Genomic DNA, 21014 nt, shown 5'->3' with positions numbered 1-21014 from the left:
GGGCTAACCCATATGTATGCTGTCATGGAGTCTGTCAGGAAAGCGATTGGTAAATTTTTTTATGTCACACGATATTTGCACTCTGTGGTTATTCAAACACTATTTTTTGGGAAAAAATACACTTTAATGAATGAAAAAAAAACAACATATACTCCAATTTATTTTGTAAAATATGAAAGATGATGTTACTGTCATGCTTTAAAATTGTGCACGCCTGTGGAATGGCGACAAACAGGTACTTAAAAATCTCCATATGCGATGCTTTAAACGTTTTTACAGGTTACCGGTTTAGAGTTACAGAGGAGGTTTAGGGCTAGAATTATTGCTCTCACTCTAAAATTTGCAGCAGTACCTCACATGTGTGGTGCAAACACCGTTTACATATGTGTGCGCGACCTACGTATGCGTTCGAGCACACGGAGGGAGGAGGAATAGGGGCTCTTTAAATTTATTTTTTTTCTTATTTTTACACTGTTCCTTTTTTTTTTTTTATTTATTATCACTTTTATTCCTATTACAAGTAATGTAAAATTCCCTTGTAATAGATATATGGATGTCAGATCCTCTTGATCACCTCTGTGACCAGCCAGCTATACCGTTTCTCGGGTGTGCTGGTGGAAACAGTAAGCCAGAGAAACACCGGTGCTCGGAGCGCTTTCATTATAAAGCCAGCTGGTGGCTGAAAAAAAATGACCAGAGTTATTGCTGGTAGCTTCAGCCATAACCCCCGGAAAACCACTTGCAAACCGCAACCTATATATACGTATTGTGTTCGGCAAGTGGTATTTTTGTCATATATGTACTCATATATGTACTTTATATTAAGTAGGAATGGAATTTTAAAGACCATGTTGTATTTATGTGCACCAATATGCATTACACTTATTAGGTATCATGACACACAATAGAGGTTCATGAATAACCTATAATAAAATATGTATCTTTTTTTTTCAGGAAACGCTGTTTTGATATACAATTGTCCAATGGCAAAAAAATCTACAGTGTCATGAGTTTTCAGGACTTTGTTTGGGGGATCTTTTGAAAACTTTATTTTGGATATTTTTTAAATGCACCCTGGGATCTAGCTGCAATATTCACCTTCAGCCTGGAACTGTCCCCTGCACGGCCTTGTCTTGCTGCAGTTGCTACAGAGCTTAGTAAATGAGGTAAACCTTCATTTTGCAAAGAATACCAAATCACATGCAAGGAAAATTTAAAAAACAGCATTTTGCTTGCTCATAATTGGATAATGGAAGTCAGCAGAGCTTCTGCTCATTTATTAAGCCCTGGAGCAACTGCACTTGTAGAGTGCATTTGCACTTTGCAAAGTGCACAGTCTATTTGCCTTTAGTAAATAAACCCCTGAGCCTCACTCAACCTAGAAGATTAAGGAACGACTGTGAGTGAAGGGCATCATGGCCCCACCTCCTGAGCACAGTGCCTTGCACTTACAGTGAATTGATGCAGAAAGTGGTGCAGATGTAACCACGTTCGCACTGCCCTCTGCATTATCCAGGATTGCCCACCACCAAAGCAGACTGAAGAGGAAGAGAACCCAGCCCATCTCATAACCAGTCTGAATCTGAATAAGGTAACAAAGGCAGCACAGTGGCTAAGTGGTAGCTCTTCTTCCTAGCAGCACTAGGGTCGTTGGTTTAAGGCACAACCTGCCTGGAGTTTGCATGTTCTCCCTGTGCCTGCATGGGTTTTCTCCCACACTCTAAAGACATGTTGGAAGCTTAATTGGCTCCTGTCTTAATTGTCTAATTGTCTAAATTAATGTGAATTTAGATTGTAAGCTCCTTGAGTGCAGGGACTGATGTGTATGTACAATATATGTAAAGTGCTGTGAAAATTGACGGTGCTACTATATATAAGCACCTGTAATAAGTGAAAAAAAGCATAAAATACTGCTAAGGGGGTGGGGGAGGGGGATTTAATGTCATTGAGCTTAGATTTTAAGTGAAATTAATTTCTGAAAACAGTCACAGTTTGTTACAAAACAGCTTAAAGGGAACGTACTTTGGAATCTACGGCCATTATAGATGGTTGTTGTGTCAGCACCTGTCCATGCAATCCAGCCACGGGTTCACGGATGACTTTCAGCGAGGATACTGTTGCCAGATAGTTTCCAGTGGATGATGACTGGTTCCTGCTCTCAACAGGCTGCTCCGCCACCTAAAAAAGCACAACATTTCTTTGTCATTGTGTATGCCGATACATCACTGGCCCTGTATAAATTAATCTCAGCCTTCCCTTTATAGACATATAATGTACATGATATATTTTATTGTAAATTCGAATTTCCCACTGCTCTACACTTTCTAATGAAGTTCTAGTTTTTCCTCACTATGGAAAAGTTTATCTCTACTCTATTTTAAATGAAACATAAAAGTTTTGCCTTTAAGTTTTGTTTATTCTTGATTGTTGCATATTTTTTGAGGTGTCAGATTATAGTTGCCTGGGTATAAAATGTACATGAATTGTTGAGGTGTAACGGACCATAAGGGTTCAGGCAGTGGTGTATGTAGGATTTGTGCTGCCCTAGGCCTGACTAAACTTGTGCACCCCCTAATTTACATATGACCCACCCCTTCCTGTAAAGGCCGCGTCCTTTACTGTTTACGACCCGCCCTGTCATCTGTGAACCACAGACCACAAGTCTATCAGTGCCCATCAGCGTAGCCTCATCAGTTCCCACACGTTCAGCCTCATCAGTGCCCTTCTGTGCAGCCTTATCAGTGCCGCCTCATTACTGCCCATCAGTGCAGCCTCTTCACTGACCACTTTATGGGGGTGCCAGACCGATTTGCCAGAGACTCTGCCCTCTGGCCCAATTCACCCCAGAAGACTATATTAAAAGTGTAGCGCAAGCCGGCAGAGACCCTTTTCGTGCGGGAACCGGGAGGAGGCTGTTTTTTTTTTGTGAAGGGTGCAGCTTTTTTGCTGCCCCCCTGCAAAGTGCCGCCCTAGGCCTGGGCCTTGTTGGCCTAGGCCAAGATACAGCACTGGGTTCAGGTTTCTTTCCTGGTACCTCGATGTGACAAAATTCTAAAGGAAACCAATTTAGATTTAGAGTGACGAGGGGTTAGAATAACCATCAGATTTCACTCGGAATGAGGGAAAATCCAAACCTTTGAGCTATGACCAGAATAGGAAGACAGGAGAAAGCTTCCAAAGGGGACATTTGTTCAGTGATAATTGTCCTGAAGTGGCTAAATAATATAAAGTGAAGGGAAATCTCCTCAAAGGGGCACAGTTGGAAAATAAACAGATAGAGGTTAATCAATCTCTACTCTATTCAAAATATATAACATAAATGTTTTGGCTTTAGATATACTTTAAATATTTTTTCTTGGTTGTTTCCATATCTTTTCGAGATTTTACATTATGGTTACCCAAGTACAAAACATACAAAAATTGTTGAAGTTCAACAGACCATGAGGCTTCAGGTTTTTTTACTCTGGTGCCTCAACGTGCGGTTATTGTAAAGGCAAAATCTTTCAAGTTTTAGAGTGATGCGAGGTTAGAACCATTGTCAGGTTTCACTAAGAAAATCCAGCATTTAGAGTCGTGACCAGAACGGGAATAGAGGGGAAATCTTCTGATCGGAACTCTTGTTTTAATGATAAATGTTCTGTTGTGTATATATAATAGAAAGTGAAAGGAAATCTCGACAAAGTGGCACATGGAAAATAAACTGATAGAGGTTAATCAATATCTACTCTTGTCACGATTACTGGATCAGAGTCCAGTCGCAGAAAGCAGCAGCACAACCGTGGTCGACAAGCAGGGTCTGGTACACAAGAGATCAGTCGGAGTGAGGAAGCAAGCAGAAGAGTAGTCGTAGTCGTAGCCGAAGATCGGTACAGTGAAGAGCAAAATGGTAGCAAGCAGAGGCGTAATCCTGGAACATAGCTGGGGGTCGGTACACAACGGTAGAAGATTCGGGAGGATGGAGCACACAAAACTAGATCTTGGCAAAAGCACAATAATCTGGCATCAAGTTCCAAGATCAGGCTTAAATAGAGTTCAGAGGAGTGGCCAAAGGTTCAAAGTTCATATGAGGCTGGGCAAGGAACTAGACAGGAAACTGGGCAAGGTCTAGGTCACCACATAGATCTAGAATGCATAGATATATCAGCTGCTGGATATCTCAGGAAGAAGAAGCAATTGAGGACCTGGGTTCGAATCTGGGCCTTAAAAAACTCTATTCAAACTAAAACATAAAAATGTTGGCTTTAGATATACTTTAAATATTCTTTTCTAGGTTGTTTGCATATTTTGTAAAATTATCACATAGGTATTGTTAACTAGGTACGAAACGCACATGGATTGTTGAGGTGTAACAGACCATAGAGGTTTAGGTTTCTTTACAGTGGTGCCTTAATGAAACCACAATGATGTTTCCCTGCAGTATACACAGACTAACTGACAATCTATAGACCACCAATAATTGATTCATACATATGGAATCCTGACCTTCAGAATGCATAATACTGTCACTGACATCCAGGTAACTGAAGCACCAAGTCAGTTGATGTCAGATTGTTACTCATTGACTTGTACAGGGAGAGTTGACCAATCTCCTAATCCATCAGTTCATCTACTGGTATTACCTGGCTCCAGGCTGCGTCAGTCGGAGGTGGCACAGGAGTGGACACTGACAGTGACGAGACAGTGACATTCAGGTAACTGCTGAGACTTCCATTGATTGCTGCTGATGCCAGGCTTTGACTCATTGACTGGAAATTTGAGTATGACAGATCACCTACATAACAAGAAAAATATATACTTATTATCAGGTTATTGGCCTGTTAGGGTCCATTCACACTAGCGCGACTTGTCAGGCGACTTGGTCATCTGACAAGTCGCGGTCGGGCGCCTGCCATTGATTAGCACAGGACCCGTTCTAATAGGACCGACACAAGTCGCCCCAACTTAGAAAAAGGGTCCTGTACTACTTTGGGGCGACCTGGAGGCGACTTGCATTGACTTCAATTATATGAAGTCCATGCATGTCACACCGAGGTCATGGTGCACTCTGTGCACCGCGACTTCACAGGTCGCCCCAGCAAGTCGTGTCACCCCTGTCTGAATGGGCACTTATACATGCATGCAACTGTAGATGAGAGAACAATATACAGCTCATAAATATCACAATATTACCATGGATGGGACTGAACTGTATATTGCATGTTCACCCACTCAGTGGCATTGAAAGGATCCTGCTAGAAGATCTCTCCTAAGTAAAGGAATCCCTCTCCTATACAGTCGTCACCAGAATAAGTTTCCCCATTGGAAGATGTATCCTTTATTTATGCTCAATTGTCCGTTTGGGCACATAGACCGCAGTAAAAATATGACATCGTTTTCAACCCAACCTATTTCATCCAAAATAAAAAATGTCCAAAATACACTTTAGAGCGTTAATAAACCCAAAACCAAGCATTAATTCTATGGCAGCTTACCAATAGATTTGACGGCTGCATTTGTTGTCTTTTTTAGGCTTTACTTCCTTTATTTTCATCTGGTGATCTTGCCAGTAAGTCTTTTCTTTTTTAAAAGAACAAGCTTTCCAGCAGATGTAGAAGTTATAGGTATGAGTCAAACCATTCAATGCTGGCAGAGGTGCTTATAATTGATCAGCTTTTATTATTTATGTAAAACCTTTATCCAGAAAGGAAAAAAAAACTGTTGCTGTAACTGATTAAAAAGTGTTAGCTGGAGTTTGGCTTTAGTTTATTAGTGTATCCAATTCTGCTGGTGCATCTAAAACTCCCTTCCCCCTAGATTGACAATGCTGCTGTCCAAATGTGCGAGCCTGTGCTCCTTCATCCAGAATGGTGTCTATATACTGTAATTAAGGAGGTGTGTTACTGGTCGGATCACCAGGTGAAAACAGAAGGAAAAAGCCTAAAAAAAAAAAAACGGATGCAGCCACCACATCTAACGATTGGTAAGCTGCAGTATAATACATTTTTGGTTTTGGGTTTAATACCGCTTCAAAGCCCAGTTTGACTCTTAGCTTGAATCAGATAAAAATATTCCAGGTGCATCAAGACAATAATGTATTTAACCACTAGACGGCCACCCGCAGCAGATATACTGTGGCAGGCAGCCGCTCTTGGGCGAAACCCCGTACATGTACGGCGCTCGCTCTGCAGAGTCTAGGGGGCGAGCACGCTCCTGCCCCCGCTCGTCAGCGGGGAAGCCAGCGAGTGTGTCAGGCGGCTCCGATTGTCGCCTGACACCCTCGATCTCTCCCTGCTGAGAGAGAAGGACTGTCGGCTGATGTAAACACAGCTGACCGTCCTTCTCCCTGGGATGATCACAGAGACCATGTGATCCTTCTATATAGGATCACATGTCTCTATATTCATCTCAGAAGCCACACCCCCCCCCCACAGCTAGAATCACTCCCCTAGGCTGACATTTAACCCCTTGATCACCAACAGGGTTAACCCCTTCCTTGCCAGTGTCATTATTACAGTAACAGTGAATATTTTTAGCACTGATTACTGTAGTAATGTCACTGGTCCCCCAAAAGTGTCAAAAATGTCAGTTAGGGGTCCGATCTGTCCGCCGCAATGTCGCAGTCCCGCAAAAAATCGCAGATCGCCATCATTTCTAGCAAAAAAATAAAAATAAAAAACAATAAAAATGACATAAATCTTTCCTGTAGTTAGTAGACGCGATAACTTTTGTGCAAACCAATCAAAATACATGTAGCACCCTCCTAGGTAGGTGCTAGGCAAAATATATTTGTGATCCTGTTCTGCTTATCAGAAGGGTCTGATCTATCAGTTAGCCTGTCACATGTTTCCAGGTGTGTTCTGTTGAGTATGGGGAGTCTACCCATTATACCCAATGAGGGACCTTGTTGGGCAGTGGAGGAAACCAAGCCAATAGCATACCAGGGTTTATGAGTGGGTGGGCATTGCTGCAATGCATCCTGGGATTGTAAATAAATCCCAGGGGAGCATGTGACAGGGTATCTTTGGGAGGGAAGCCAGGTCCCAGGAGGAGAGTGACGGCTGTCTCTCCTCCTGTTGCTGAGGAAGGTGGTCCAGGCAGTTGGTCTATGGACCAGTGGTTGAGCTGTTCTGCAGAGGATCCACTGTGTGCTGACCAAGTGGAACTGCTGGGCAGGATTCTTCTGGAAAAACAGTATCGTGAGTACTTAAGCACCAGCCCAGGGGTCTGCCTAAGAGAGGGGACCACTCCAGAGAGGTCAAGGGGATTAAGGAGCCAGCTAACTCAGTGTGTTGTAGTAAAGGGGGTGCCAAGTTGTGAAGCCCTGAAGATTAGGGGTTTAAAGGGGGTGCCAGGAAGGGCCCTGAAGTTGCTCAGCAGTGCAGTCTACTATAAAGTCAGCTACCTCAGGAAAGGAATACCATAGGAAGCTATTAGGACTCCTTCACAGTCAAAGGTGAAGTACAGTAAGCAGCCTAGCCGTGACTAGCTCCAACAGTGTTTAACCAGCGTTAATCAGAATTTAACCAGCATTAATTAGCATTCAACCAGCATTAATCAGCATTTATCAGATCCTCCTGCTCATTGTGCATAGTTTAGTTCTATTTGAGTATCCCACTCATCCCTTCTCCTATCCAAGTTCCTAATAAAACCTAAAAACTAAAGAAACTGGACTGGTCCTTGTCTGAGGTAAAATCACTTGGAAACATGTCTGAATGTTCTGTTGTTGCTAACGGTAACCCAGGGGAACCCGTCTTCAGCAGCTCCCTTGGAAGTAGTGCTACATACGCCTATTGTGATTTTTTTTGGAGGGAAGGTTATATAGCAGAATGTAAAAAATATTATTTTTTTTTTTTTCATTTTTTGTTTATAGCGCAAAAAAAAAAAAAAAGATCACACAGGTGATAAAATACCACCAAAAGAAAGCTCTATTTGTGGGGACATTTTTTTTTTATTTTGGTACAGCGTCGCACGACTGCGCAATTGTCTGTTAAAATATTGCAGAGCCGAATCGCAAAAAATGGCCTGGTCATTAAGGGGTAAATACTTCCAGTCCAGAACTGGTTAATCTGCCAAAGGTGTGCATCTAAGCTAGTTATTTATAATACTGTACAAAGGGAACGGGATCCTCTACACTACCGTCATGGCACATTTATTACGGATAAGGTGATTGTAGCTGTGTACAAGCACTTATATGAACAAATGCGAGTACTTTATGTAATACTTTAATTTGCACTAAGTTTTTTTTCTAGGACAAACTTCTTGGAGTAGTATTTTTATTTTTTATTTTTTTAGAAATTTAAATGTTTTTTAAAACCAAAATTCCTAAATTAAATATTAAATAAAATTGCAATCCTAGGGACATAGTCACATCAGTGTATTTAAAGCGGAGTTCCGGCTTCAAAATCGAAAAAAAAATTAATTTTGGGCCATCCGCTTGCTCAGTGCAACCTGAAAAAGAAATGGATACTGATGATTTTTTTTTTTTTGGTCACTTACCTTATTATAGAAGAAAATATACTCCCCTTCCTTCCACTTCCCGCGCCGTCTCTTCCGGTTTGCGATGACTCCTGGGAGCTGAACGTTATCGCTCCCAGGAATCAATGCGCCTGCACCGGCCCCGCTCATCACTTCCGGTGCAGGCGTGGCATTCCCTGCTAAACAGCTTATGGGCATGCCCAGCACCGGAAGTGAAGAGCGGGGCCGGTGCAGTGCATTGTGGGACTCCGACGTCATGGAAGAGGATACGAAGAGGGACGTTGCGGCTTCAGCTGCCCACACCTGAGATGGCAGCGCTGGAGAAGAACTTTTCAAGCTAAGTATTTCTTCTTACAGGTAAGTGCGACCCGGGACAGTTCAGAAGCTATCCATTGTGGAATGCACTAGCCCTGACTGTCCTGGTTTTTTTTTTTAGCTAAATTTAACCCCCGAGGGCGGAACTCCGCTTTAAGGAACCCCCTTTGACCATTCTTTACCTGTGGAGTTGTCGGAAGTTGAGTTTATCTGCTCTGCAGGTGGATCTGAAATTTCCACAGAGACACTGAGTCCCCCTGTTGCTCTCTTCCTTCGCCTGGATCCCTCTCTAATGATCTTTGTAATACGAATTTTGTTGGCAGGAATCTTCAGGAAGGCTGCCAGATTCTTCACGAGATTTGCTCCATAAAACTGATCTACTGTCATTGCGGGCAGATTAAAGGAAATAACAATGAGGGGAGATGTGCGTATTTCCACTGGGGACGATCCTCGGAGCAGGACATACAGCATGTTATAGTCTCTGTCGAAGAAGTTTTCTCCAAGCACAGAAGAGCTCAGCTGCGGCATATATTGACCTTTCAAACAGATAACAAAAAAAAATAGATATCATTAAAATGTTGTCTATGATTTTCTAGTTGCACAGATTTTTTTTCTTAGCAGAGAGAAGTGAACCGCTTTGTGTAAATTGGAATTAGCAGAAGATCAGGCTGGTCCACTCACACAGAACGGTTTGTTCATTTCCAATACTCATCTATGTGACTACAAAACAATAGCTTCTGGTGAACTGGACAATCCGTGGTTCATGAACCGCAGTATGCCCTTGCCCTGTGAGCCGATAAGGTAGAGTGGCAGCAGGAACCCCTTGCAGTGGGAAACCTGTGACCAAGAGACACAACCTTCATTAACCTGGTGGGAAGGAGAGGGAGCGTTTAGTGCAGCAGAATAGGGAGGGATCTAGTATCTTAGTAGATCCTTATTAGGGCAGTGATGTTCCTCCGGGGGAATCCATTTGTGTGACATTACTTTCTCAATATAGAAACACTTTTTCCTTATACGTATAGATTTATTACTCACTCTGTTACGCCTGTTAAAGCGGTACTCAACTCCTCCCACCCCCTACATGTTTTATTCCACTTACCTGTAGTGCTCTTTAAAGTACATACTCACCCGCATGGCAAAGCCAGCATTGTTCCGCTGTGATGACACACAGCAGGTTCTGTGCCACCATCTTGGTCCTCTCCAGCTGGTCACACCTTCTCAGTGTATGCAGTCAGATCTGATAATGTGCTCGACCCATCCCCCAACCCATCCCCTGGCTGCTCCTTATGCTGATCCTGCAGCCTCCTGGGAAATGTGATGCAGCTATTCCAGGGGGCTGCAGGACCTGGTACACCTAATTCTGGCCTAGGATGAAATGGTGTTAGGAGCAAGGCTAGAAATATTTTTTTAAAGATAGATAAAAACAAAAAAACTTTTAAAATAACAAATTAACAATTCTGTCTCAGTTCCTAATACTGGAAAAATTACTAATTTTCTAATTAGCTGATCTTGTATCCCCAACAATGATTGGTTGTCTACATCTGCCCTGCTTTTTGATAACTAAGGGTCAGCAGTAGCTATGCTGTATCCCGGCTCCTCTTTAATTGTTGTGTCATCAGGACTGCACAGCAGCAATGCATTTTGGATCACTGACAATTAAACAAGTACACTGATCAAAGTTGTGGAATCACATTGCCTTCACTTGTATACCTGTTCCAGGACAATGACTAAAAGCTTTAAAACAAGAGGATCAGTTGGACAGGTGGGCTGCTAGCATTTTCACAAGGAGGTCAGCAATGGAATCTTCCATATTTGTTTCATTACAAATGTACTCCAATGCCACTATAATGCTACATGCATTGTAAAAGCATTAGTTATCAACCATATACTGATTTACCTGGGTAGGTTGGAGCTTTGAGAGTGAAATCAGAAGATCCCTTCCATTCTATATTAGTTGGGTTTATATAGATATTGTTCACATAAACATCCAGACGTTGGGGATTTGAGAAGTAGATTCCAGCAAGAACAGACTAAAAGAAAACAGACATTAGTTTGAAAATCTGACCTAGCCAAAAGGACAGTGATAAGGTGTAAACATAGGATAAGGATCCTTTAAAGAATTCCCTTGTCATAAAGGTTGCCAAAGTTGCAAAAAACCCTAAGTTTTTCTGTTGTAAAAATTTGGAAACAAATAATCTTTCTTCATAAATGTAGGACAATATATAGTCTGCTACATTTCTTTGGTATAAACAACACAAATTACATAAGGGGACCATATAGTGAACTTGGTGTTGAGTTGTTCACTTTAAGGTCAACACAGAGGACAAGGGGGCACTCTTTACATCTATAGGAAAACAAATTTCATCTCCAAATACGGAAAGGTTTCCTCACCGTAAGAGCTGTGAAAATGTGGAATAGACTCCCTTCAGAGGTGGTTCTGGTTAGCTCACTAGATTGCTTTAAAAAAGGTCTGGATTCTTTCCTGGGTGAACTTAATATTCAGTAAGTAGGTACTAAATTTTTTTTTTTTAGGTAAAGTTGATCCAGGGAATATCCGATTGCCTCTCAGGGGATCAGGAAGGAATTTTTTTTCCCTTGCTGTAGCAAATTGGATCATGCTTTGCTGATTTTTTCCCCCTTCCTCTGCAACTGCAGGTATAGGATTGTGTATATGGGATTGTATGGTTGGGTTTTCAATACTGGTGTTCTTTTTTTTTGGTGGTTGAGCCAGATGGACTTTTTTTTAACCTGATTAACTATGTAACAAATTGGTGTATATTATTTAGTCTGTGTGAAAGTTATAGTCTGCAAACTATGGTATATACTGTATATTTGAAAATGGATCAATCCTGATGTACTGACAGCCTATCTCATTTCTTGAGGCCCTAAAATGCCGGGAGAATACAGATAGCCCCCAATTGAACCCTTTCTGGAAAGTAGTGCTGCAACTAACGATCGTTTTCATAATCGAGTGGTTGGCTGATTATTGAAGTATTGAGCCTAAGTACTGAGCTAGCAAAATATTTTTTGACAAGAGTAAATGTGTTAACACTGAAATGTATTTATGTCATATTAAGCAGAATATGATACCTAACCTATGGATCTTGAAGAAGCTACGCAATTAGCGAAACGTGGTGACCCTTGGAGGATTGAACAACCTGTACACCTCAAGCTTATTTCTACGTAAACTAAGTATCTCAAATGTATCATATCCAAGCACATTGTTTGAGGTTTTAATCCTGTTCATGTATTCATGTATTCTAACCCTGAAATTTATTTATGTCATATTTAGCAGAATATGATACCTAACCTATGGATCTTGAAGAAGCTACGCAATTAGCGAAACGCGGTGACCCTTGGAGGATTGAACAACCTGTACACCTCAAGCTTATTTCTATGTAAAATAAGTATCTCAAATGTATCATATCCAAGCACATTGTTTGAGGTTTTAATCCTTTTCATGTATTCTATAATATTTTTAATTTTAAATGTTGTAAATAAAAGTTATCATTTTATGAAAGTGGTCCTTGTCTCGTGTGATGTCATTAAAGTTCAGTGCAAGCAGGGTGTGTCCCTGCAACCCCCCTTTCTTTCTATTAGAAATTTGGAGGTGGCATGGGTAGAGGTTTTCCTTTGCAATTATATATATATGGTCTGATTATTGTTTTGATTAATAGGATAAAAACCTAAAAAAATGTGTGGTGTATAATTATTTAATTTGTAAAGCTTAAAAAAAAGACAATTTATTCTGAAATATGTATATGCAGTGGTAAATATAAATAACCAGCTATATGGTTAGGAAACAAAATATCGAATCCACTCTGAGAATAACATACAGAGATATACACGAGAGATATACATTGAGATATACAGTATATACTATTGGATCATCAGTCATCAGACTACTCTATTAACATCAAACTCGGAAATTAAAATTTTTATTCAAATACAATTTCTTTTTAAAAAAGACCTAAAACGCTGTTTTGCAGATTTTCAGACAGGACTGTAATATATTTTGCATCATAGGCAGGTAGCTTGATACAAACTACCTGTACCTGCTGTCACTTAGGCTGGCTATACAGGAACACTGGGCTCATCTGACACTTCAAGATTCTGTGTAAGCACAGGGGTAAAAAAAAAAAAAAAATGTGTGTATCCTTTTTACCAAGGTCAGCCTTGACAGTTAATAAGGGAGACATCATCCCCAAATGGTACATAACCGGAAAACTTACTTTGGTGTCATCTGTGTTGAGTAGCTTAAGGCGCATGCTCTGGGGACTGGTGCTTGTGAAAAAGATATCAAATGATTTGTTTGTTGCCACTATGGAGTGAAACAGAGAAACTCTTTTTTGACAGGTATATCCACTGCACCAGCCATGGTCTTGGGGCCCTGTAAGAAGAACAAAACATTGAACTGCATGGGTAACCAACACAATACAAAATGATGGGATAGGAAATGCCATAAGCACAGCAAGTTTTATATTATAATTTGATTCCAACTTTCACATTTAAGCTGACATTTTCCAGTTTTTATTCACATTGGTGGCTATAGGGAACCAATTACAGCTCTCTATACAGAAACTTGAAAGGTGAAGTACAGCCAAAAGCTCATTTGGCTGTACTTCTCCTGTGGATCGCAGGAGTGCAGTTCTTTCTGCACTCCTGTGGTCTGTTTTCAGCAGACAGCGGGACAGAGCCGATCCAGGCTCGGGAAAGATCGCAAACATATGATCGAATCCACCCACATTCCTAGATCGGCACCCTGTTCAGTCTCGCAGTGAGCCACTGAGAGCCTGAGCCAGGCATTTCCGCCCCTCCACAGCCAAGCTCTCCAGTGAGTGCTGGAGGGGCAGTCACCAGTTCTCTGCTCAGGAATCTGTGAGAACTGAATCATTGGTAAAATTTGATCGCTCGGTTCTCAGTGTTAGAGCCAGCATGGGACAGATGCAGGTAAAAATGATTGAAAAAAAAAAAAGAAAACATTCCCATACTTTTAATGTATGATGAGATCTGCAGAGAACAGATTACACATTGCATTTTATCATCAGAGTGTAAAACTGAGTGAGACATTAAAGCCGTTCTTCACCCTATAAACAAAAAAATGACTGCAACTGTAACTCCTGACTTTTAATAAAAGGACAATTACCCGTCCAGGGATCCAGCACTGTCCTCACCCGAGCCGCCCTTTGACTGTCTTTGGGTCCAGGTGCCGACAGGTTTACATTGAGAAGCTGGTTGTGACTGCTTGCAGCTTCACCGCCGGCTTCCCACTGAGCATGCTCGTGCCGTGCTGTGCTTTGTGAATGACCCTGCAGTTTTCTAGGACCTGTGATGTGGAAGGGGAGGTACCGAACTTTCGCTTGGATCACTGCGGCGACCAGAAGAGGGAGCAGGTACCTATCAAAACCAGGTTCCAAAAAATACAGAGGGTGACAGACAAGCGGAACTTCCCCTTTTGGGCGAAGTTCCGCTGTAATGGGCCTTATCATGGGATTCCAAAACCCATGAGAATACGCTCCAATGCAATACAGAAGTGTATTCTTGCAGAAATTGTGATTTTTAGCATTCCGAGGATCCCATGAGAAGGCCCAATGTCACCATCCACACCAGAAGCTAGAGAGCAATGTATTTTTTCTTTTTTGGGGTCGCTACCTAACAAGCAGCTCATTTTCTTTCTAAGGTCATTTTAATCTACAAAATTCAATTGAAGTAGGGCAGTACTGATTCACTGCTAGTGTGTGAGAGATAGAACCATGATCACTGAGGCGATAACTTTATGATAGCTTTATCTTTTAGCTATCAAGAGGCAATTAGATAAATCTACAAAAACCCTCTTGCAATGGGGCTGCCCCACACTGCATAGGTTAAATTTACATCTAGGGGACTAAGAAAAACAGTTTTTCTTATCTGACTCTCAACTCCTGCAGACTCCTCCATGGACTGCACTGGACATGGAGACGCCAAGGAACAGTCCACTGCCGGAGAACAGGGGAGCAAAGGATCAGGCTATAAAAAAGTTTTTCCCCTACACCTAAACGAGCACTTGCAGTGTGGAGGAAGCTTCACTGAAAGGTAACATTTTTACTTTTCCCGGAGTTATGCTTTAAGTAATAAAGCCCTTTATGCCTTTGCTGCAAGGTCATTTCGTCGTACAGACCTGACAGCAGGGGGGTTTTACAGACACCAGGATTGTGTGTAAATCTGACAAGCAGACTCTTGCCTGTCAGATGGAAGCATTGGGACGGCTGCGCTGCTGCCCGATTGCTCCCACACACCCCCGGTAATTGCGCCACCCCCATCTGCGAGCCTGGAACTGACATTGCGGGAGTTGCCAGACAGAGTGGAGGGAGCAGAGCGGACACACGTCTACTTTCCTCCCCTCCTTGTTGCTGACCCGGAAAGTGATGTGTTTGACATCACTTCCGGGTCCGCCTCTCGGTGTCCCCGGCCAGCATACCCGGGAAAGAATGTAATGCAATGTGATCTGCATTGCATTACATTGAGTGGAGCATTAGAGAGAACATGTCACCAAACAACCCAAAACATTTACACCCAAGCGCATAAAATCTGCCCGCAGAATTTCTTTTGAAGCACCCCAACCCCACATATATGCACCTCCGGAGGTATTATGCATGAAAACACTGATTGCAATATACGTGTTACATATTGCCGTGCACACCGGAGTGAGAGCAATATTTCTAGCATTAGACCGCATTCGTAACACTAAACTGATGACCTATAGGGGCCTTGAAAGTATGGAAAATATAGGGTACTTAAGGTTGTTGCCATTTCACAGGCGCACACAAAGTTAAAGCAGAACTACACTGAATCTGAGCACCACAAACCAAAAGTGCTATTTAATTTATTTTTAATATTCAAAGCAAACTCCCCCATCCATCTATGTCTCCATGCTGTATTTTGCTAAGAAATCTCTTAGAAAAACACCCCTCTATCTGTCCGGCTTTGGCACTCTTGAATAGGGATGATCGAACTTTTGAAAAGTTCGGTTCGACCAGAACACCCGAACTTCCTTGAAAGTTCGACCCGGATTTCAGAACCCCATTGAAATCAATGGGACCAATTTATTTGGATTTAGTGTCGGGGGGGGGGGGGGTCTAAAAAGTGTACCTGTGAAGTTTCAGCTCTGTAGCATGTCCAGAACCAGAAAAAAAAGATTGTTTGTATTAGAATTGCAGTAGAGCAGGTATAGGGCTCCGCTATTTTCACACCAGGCCGTTTTTGTTGCAGGCGTTTATTGGGCTTTTTTGTGGACGTCTTTGGAGGCAGGCATGACATCTGAACTTCTGTGTAGGGGTATATACACACACACATATATGTATATATACACATACACACATATAGGTGTGAAAGTAGCAGAACCCTATGCCTGCGCTAATGAAATTATTTGCAGGCATAGGGCTCCGCTCCTATCACACCTATATGTGTGTATATGTATAAATACATATATGTGTGTGTGTGTATATATACCCCTATACAGAAGTTCAGATGTTATGCCTGCCTCCAAAGACGCCCAAAAAATGCCCAAAAAAACGCCTGCAACAAAAACGCCCAGGTGTGTTGTTGCAGGCGTTTTTTTTGAGCATTTTTTGGGCGTCTTTGGAGGCAGGCATAACATCTGAACTTCTGTATAAGGGTATATATACACACACACTTATATGTATATATACACATACACACATATAGGTGTGATAGGAGCGGAGCCCTATGCCTGCAAATAATTTCATTAGCGCAGGCATAGGGTTCTGCTACTTTCACACCTATATGTGTGTAGGTGTATATATACATATATGTGTGTGTGTATATATATATACCCCTACATAGAAGTTCAGATGTCATGCCTGCCTCCAAAGACGTCCACAAAAAAGCCTAATAAACGCCTGCAACAAAAACAGCCAGGTATGAAAGGAGCGGAGCCACTACCCTGTTCTACTGCAATTCTAATACAAACAATCTTTTTTCTATGGCGGTCACCCTGACATGGAAGTGTTTGGTCACCCTGCCATAGCAGTCAGAGTCAGTTCACCCTACACTACACTACGGTCACCCTGACACTTAACACTTTCCCTACAGAAACTAGATTTTTGAATCTAACTATAGTGGAAAATAGTATACTAACTACACTAGATATCCCTTTCCTCACACTAATAATTGCTAAATGACACTTTTGAAGCAGGAGTAACAGAACTTCTTCCACTCTCTTCCACATCCCTGTATTACAATGCTAGAGATTTGGCGGGGCTATCTTATAAACTGGGGGGCGTATTCACTACTGATTGGCCTCTGGACCCCCTAGTCACTCCAATCACATTCCTAGCATCCTCTTGCCCCCTCAATTGGCTTTTACTGATGGTTCTGGTCCAATCACAGGCTTTTAAAGCCCAGTTCCTGTCCCATTGCATTTTGGTCTGTTCTGGTTACCGAATTCCGAACTTTTTCAGCAAAAGTTCGGAATTCGGCCGAATTTCGAACAGTCAATGTTCGGGTCGAACCGATGGTCGACCCGAACTGTTCGATCATCACTACTCTTGAACTTGGGAATAGATCCGATCCCTCCGAAGTACCAGACTATAGTACTCCACATCTTGTTTGCTGCTAGATTGACCATCACTCACCATTGGAAAACACCCGAGTCACCAAAAATTCAGGAACTTACTTCACGGGTAAACACACAATGTCATTTTGAGAAATTACTAGCTGTTAATGATCATAGAATGCCTATCTTTAGCAAACGATGGATTCACTGGTTAAAGCATCCTAATACCACTCCTGGTCTCAAGCCCAATTAGCCTGCTTTGATTTACCAACAAAGAGTATTCCCTTTACTTTACCTTTCATATATTCTCTGTTAGTGTCACAAATAACATCTTGTAGAACTATGTACATGGCAGTCTAATATATGGTGGTCCGTGGATGTTTAGCTGCCGCAGGGTCTACACCCTCAACTGGACACGGTGTGTACCCATTTGGGGTGTTCAGGGGGGTTGGGGGAGGCACGATTAGAGAACGGCCATCAGCGGCGTCCGGGGAGGTGACTGCGATGTGGAGATGAGCATTCCAGCATTCCCTGGTGACGTGGCCGCATTCTTCGCTCCTTCATCTCCACATCGCAGTTGCTTCCCCGGACGCCGCTAAGAGACAGCCAGCACTCTTCCTCCTATGTGACGGACGGTGTTCCAGCGTATACTGCCTGTAGTGTGGATAGATGGCACCACCTAGAGGAGCTTCATATATTAATTGATGAAAAAAAGCCTGAATACCGTGGCATCTTGTGAGTTGCTACATCTATTGTTCTTATTTTACAATAAATTTGTCTGCACTTAGAGTGCTTTTCTTTTTGTTTTTTCTGCTTCAGAGTCTTCCTCACTTCTGAGAAGAGCTGCTCAGTGCCATCGGATATCCAGATTTGGGACTTATATTCATTATTTACTGGTATTTATTTTATATAGAAGTCCCTTTTCTTTGAGATTTCCCATCCCCTTCCCCTTCCCCTGTCTGGTAGTGTTGCATTCACCCTTCATATGCCAGTGGCTTTTTAGCGCTCTACATTTGTGTGTTTCCCTCTAGCATTTCTGGCTGTGGGCCATCTTGAGTAAGGACAGATGATTCATGTAGCATTTACTTCCTGGACTCCATCTGTCCTTAGCTCAGGAATGCAGGTAGTGGGGTGTACTTAGATAAGAAACAAACTCTCCTCCCCTGCTGAAGACTCCTGGGATGTATTAAATCATTTGCCTAGGCAACGGAAAGTAGGAAGTATCTAAAGAAATGTAAAAAACATTTTAAAACAAGTAAATACTTGATACTTTCCTATCTTTTTACTAATGCTAGGAGCAAAAAGGTTCAAAACAGTCAATGTTGATTTAGAGAGTAAAGTTCTGCTTTAAGTTTTGACATGTTGAGTATCTATTTACTTTAAACTGGGTAATTTATTGCGTCTGTGCCCTAAAATTAACCTAAAATTGGAACTACCACCACTTTATTCTCTATGGTGTCTGCTTTCAGAAAATATATGTTTGGAAAGGTTTATATAACCTTCAGGCCTAAAATTATTTTTTAAACATGTGTGCAAAAAAAAAAATAAAAAACAGGTCCGGCAGTGAAAGGGTTAAAGTAAAGTCCAAAGATTGCACTGTATATTGCAATTCAATGCTTAACCACATGAACCATTTTACTGTTTGTTTCTTTATGTTCTTGAAACTAAAAACCCGTACACACGTACTGATCGTCGGCCGAACGATCGGCCGTCTTTTGTCCCCGGGCTGTCCTGTCCGCTGAAAAGTGCAAAAGACTGCACACGAATTTTGTCCACCAACAACAGCCGACTGCAGAAGTGATGTCATGTGATGGTTAACTTTCCCTGTGTTTTTTCTTTTCTGAGCATGCCCAGTCTTGCAAATCTGCTGTCTGTCAGCCGAAATCTGTACTGACTGGCGAACAATCGGCCGTTCTGGTGTCGGCATACAAATATTTTAATGCCTGCACGACAGATTCTGTTCGGCCGAAAGTGCGCTGTCGGCTGTCGGAAGCATCATACTAACAAGCCGAAAATCGGCCGATCGGTCGTCGGCCGAATCTTTTCGGCCGACAATCTGCACGTGTGTACGGGCCTTTACAGTTGATGGTAGGATGTTGTATATGGGTATGCGAAACACGCTTGCATGATAAACAGCACAACAGCTGCATGATAAAAGGTAACTGAGTTACATGCAACAACCAATCACAATTATATAAAAAAATATTTCTAATCTGTATAACAGCTGGAGTATGATGTCCATACCATTAATTAGATCTAAATAGCCATCTCCCAGCACAGCTACTGGGGAAAGTCGCCTTTTCTCTGTATCTGCGTCCAGACTCTCGATGACAAGCATCTCATAATTCAGTCCGAAACATTTATAGGCCTCCCAGGAAGATATGTACAAACAGGTGCTGTCTCTGATGATTCCTTAATAAAAGACAAACAGATGAAAACATTTTTATATACGATACATTGAAATAAAATTAAAAGACATTTCATTTTATTATGAACTAACAATGCGTATCTATAAGAATTATTATGAATCATGCGACAGAGGAATTGAGGTGAAATCAACAAAAAGGGTCCACTGGCACCTTCTCCATTTTGCTACAAGAAGCCGTTATTCCTGATTCTACCTACAGCACTGCCTGCAGGTGATTCTGTTATTCTGGTCTATTCAAGCAATAACAACGGGGCATTATTCAGACTAATGGATTGGTTTAAGTATAGAAATGTTTACCTTTATTAGGAGCCACCTGTGATACTGGTATCCGGCTTCCATTGAGACTGGTCAGCATCACTTTCGGAATTCGGTAATCTCCAAGTCCCTGTTTCTTGTCTCCATTCCACTGCCATTCTGACTGTGGTACCACAGCACCTACGTTCCCCAAGAAGGAACCATCAAGATCTTTCAAGAGGGTCTTCCTCTTTGCATCACAGGTCATGTCCACACAGTCTGATGGGTTAGCTTTTCTGTATTTAAATGAATAAATAGTTCAGAGGAACCCAGGAAAAAAACCATAGATGAATACTGGATGTCTCAGTTGTTTTGTGTTGCACTGTGTTATGTGTGTTACCCAAAGGAATTATGATAGAAATGCAACCTATCTTTTCCTCTTCCTAATGGTGATATTGTCACATTGACCTTTAAGAAGGCAAGGCAAAGACCAGTGCCCCCCCCCCCCCCCTTCATTAGGTTGCATCAGTGTGTAAATTAAAAAATGATTGATCAGATACAGTGAATTAGTGCATTTTTACTATGATACATTGTAAAGAAAAAAAAAAGAGGGAATTAAGTCAACTATATACGTAAGTGCTCACCCAAAAGTAATATTTTGGTTATCTATAGAGCAGCCCCTGCTTACTCTAACACTGAGACCTACCTGCCATAATTTGTTGAAAGTTACATTAAGAATAATAATGAATACTTTAAACAAAAAAAAATATTAATTTTTTTTGCACTTTTCAGTTTATAATAAACAACAAAGCTGCACACAAATCTTATCAAAACAAACAAACAAACAAACATTTTATATTTAATATAAATGTATAATATAATATAAAATAATATAATATAATATCATATAATATCATATAATATAATTATAGAGGGGTTAGTCAAAAATATGGAACCACTATATGATGTGAAAGATGTGAAAGTGATGCCATATTTTGTGTTGAAAGCGGAAGTGATGCAACATGGGAC

At 41.6% G+C, this 21014-nt stretch overlaps 1 protein-coding gene across 1 annotated transcript in view; it reads right to left on the bottom strand.

Annotated features, from left to right (window-relative positions):
- Positions 1–21014, bottom strand: part of LOC309556569 (fibrocystin-L-like) — a gene marked incomplete at both ends in the record, with an annotated part of 290856 nt that overhangs the window by 8941 nt on the left and 260901 nt on the right. Inside the window, 7 exons of the mRNA XM_082259013.1 lie at positions 2023–2178; positions 4620–4771; positions 8952–9305; positions 10667–10799; positions 13002–13159; positions 19568–19735; positions 20049–20281. Of these exons, the coding sequence (XP_082115139.1) occupies positions 2023–2178; positions 4620–4771; positions 8952–9305; positions 10667–10799; positions 13002–13159; positions 19568–19735; positions 20049–20281 (1354 nt within the window). The remainder of the gene's footprint in view (positions 1–2022; positions 2179–4619; positions 4772–8951; positions 9306–10666; positions 10800–13001; positions 13160–19567; positions 19736–20048; positions 20282–21014) is intronic.

Source organism: Pelophylax lessonae, assembly GCF_965119305.1.
Source record: "Pelophylax lessonae genome assembly, chromosome: 5".
Taxonomy (NCBI): domain Eukaryota; kingdom Metazoa; phylum Chordata; class Amphibia; order Anura; family Ranidae; genus Pelophylax; species Pelophylax lessonae.
This window is presented reverse-complemented; position numbering and strand designations above follow the sequence as displayed.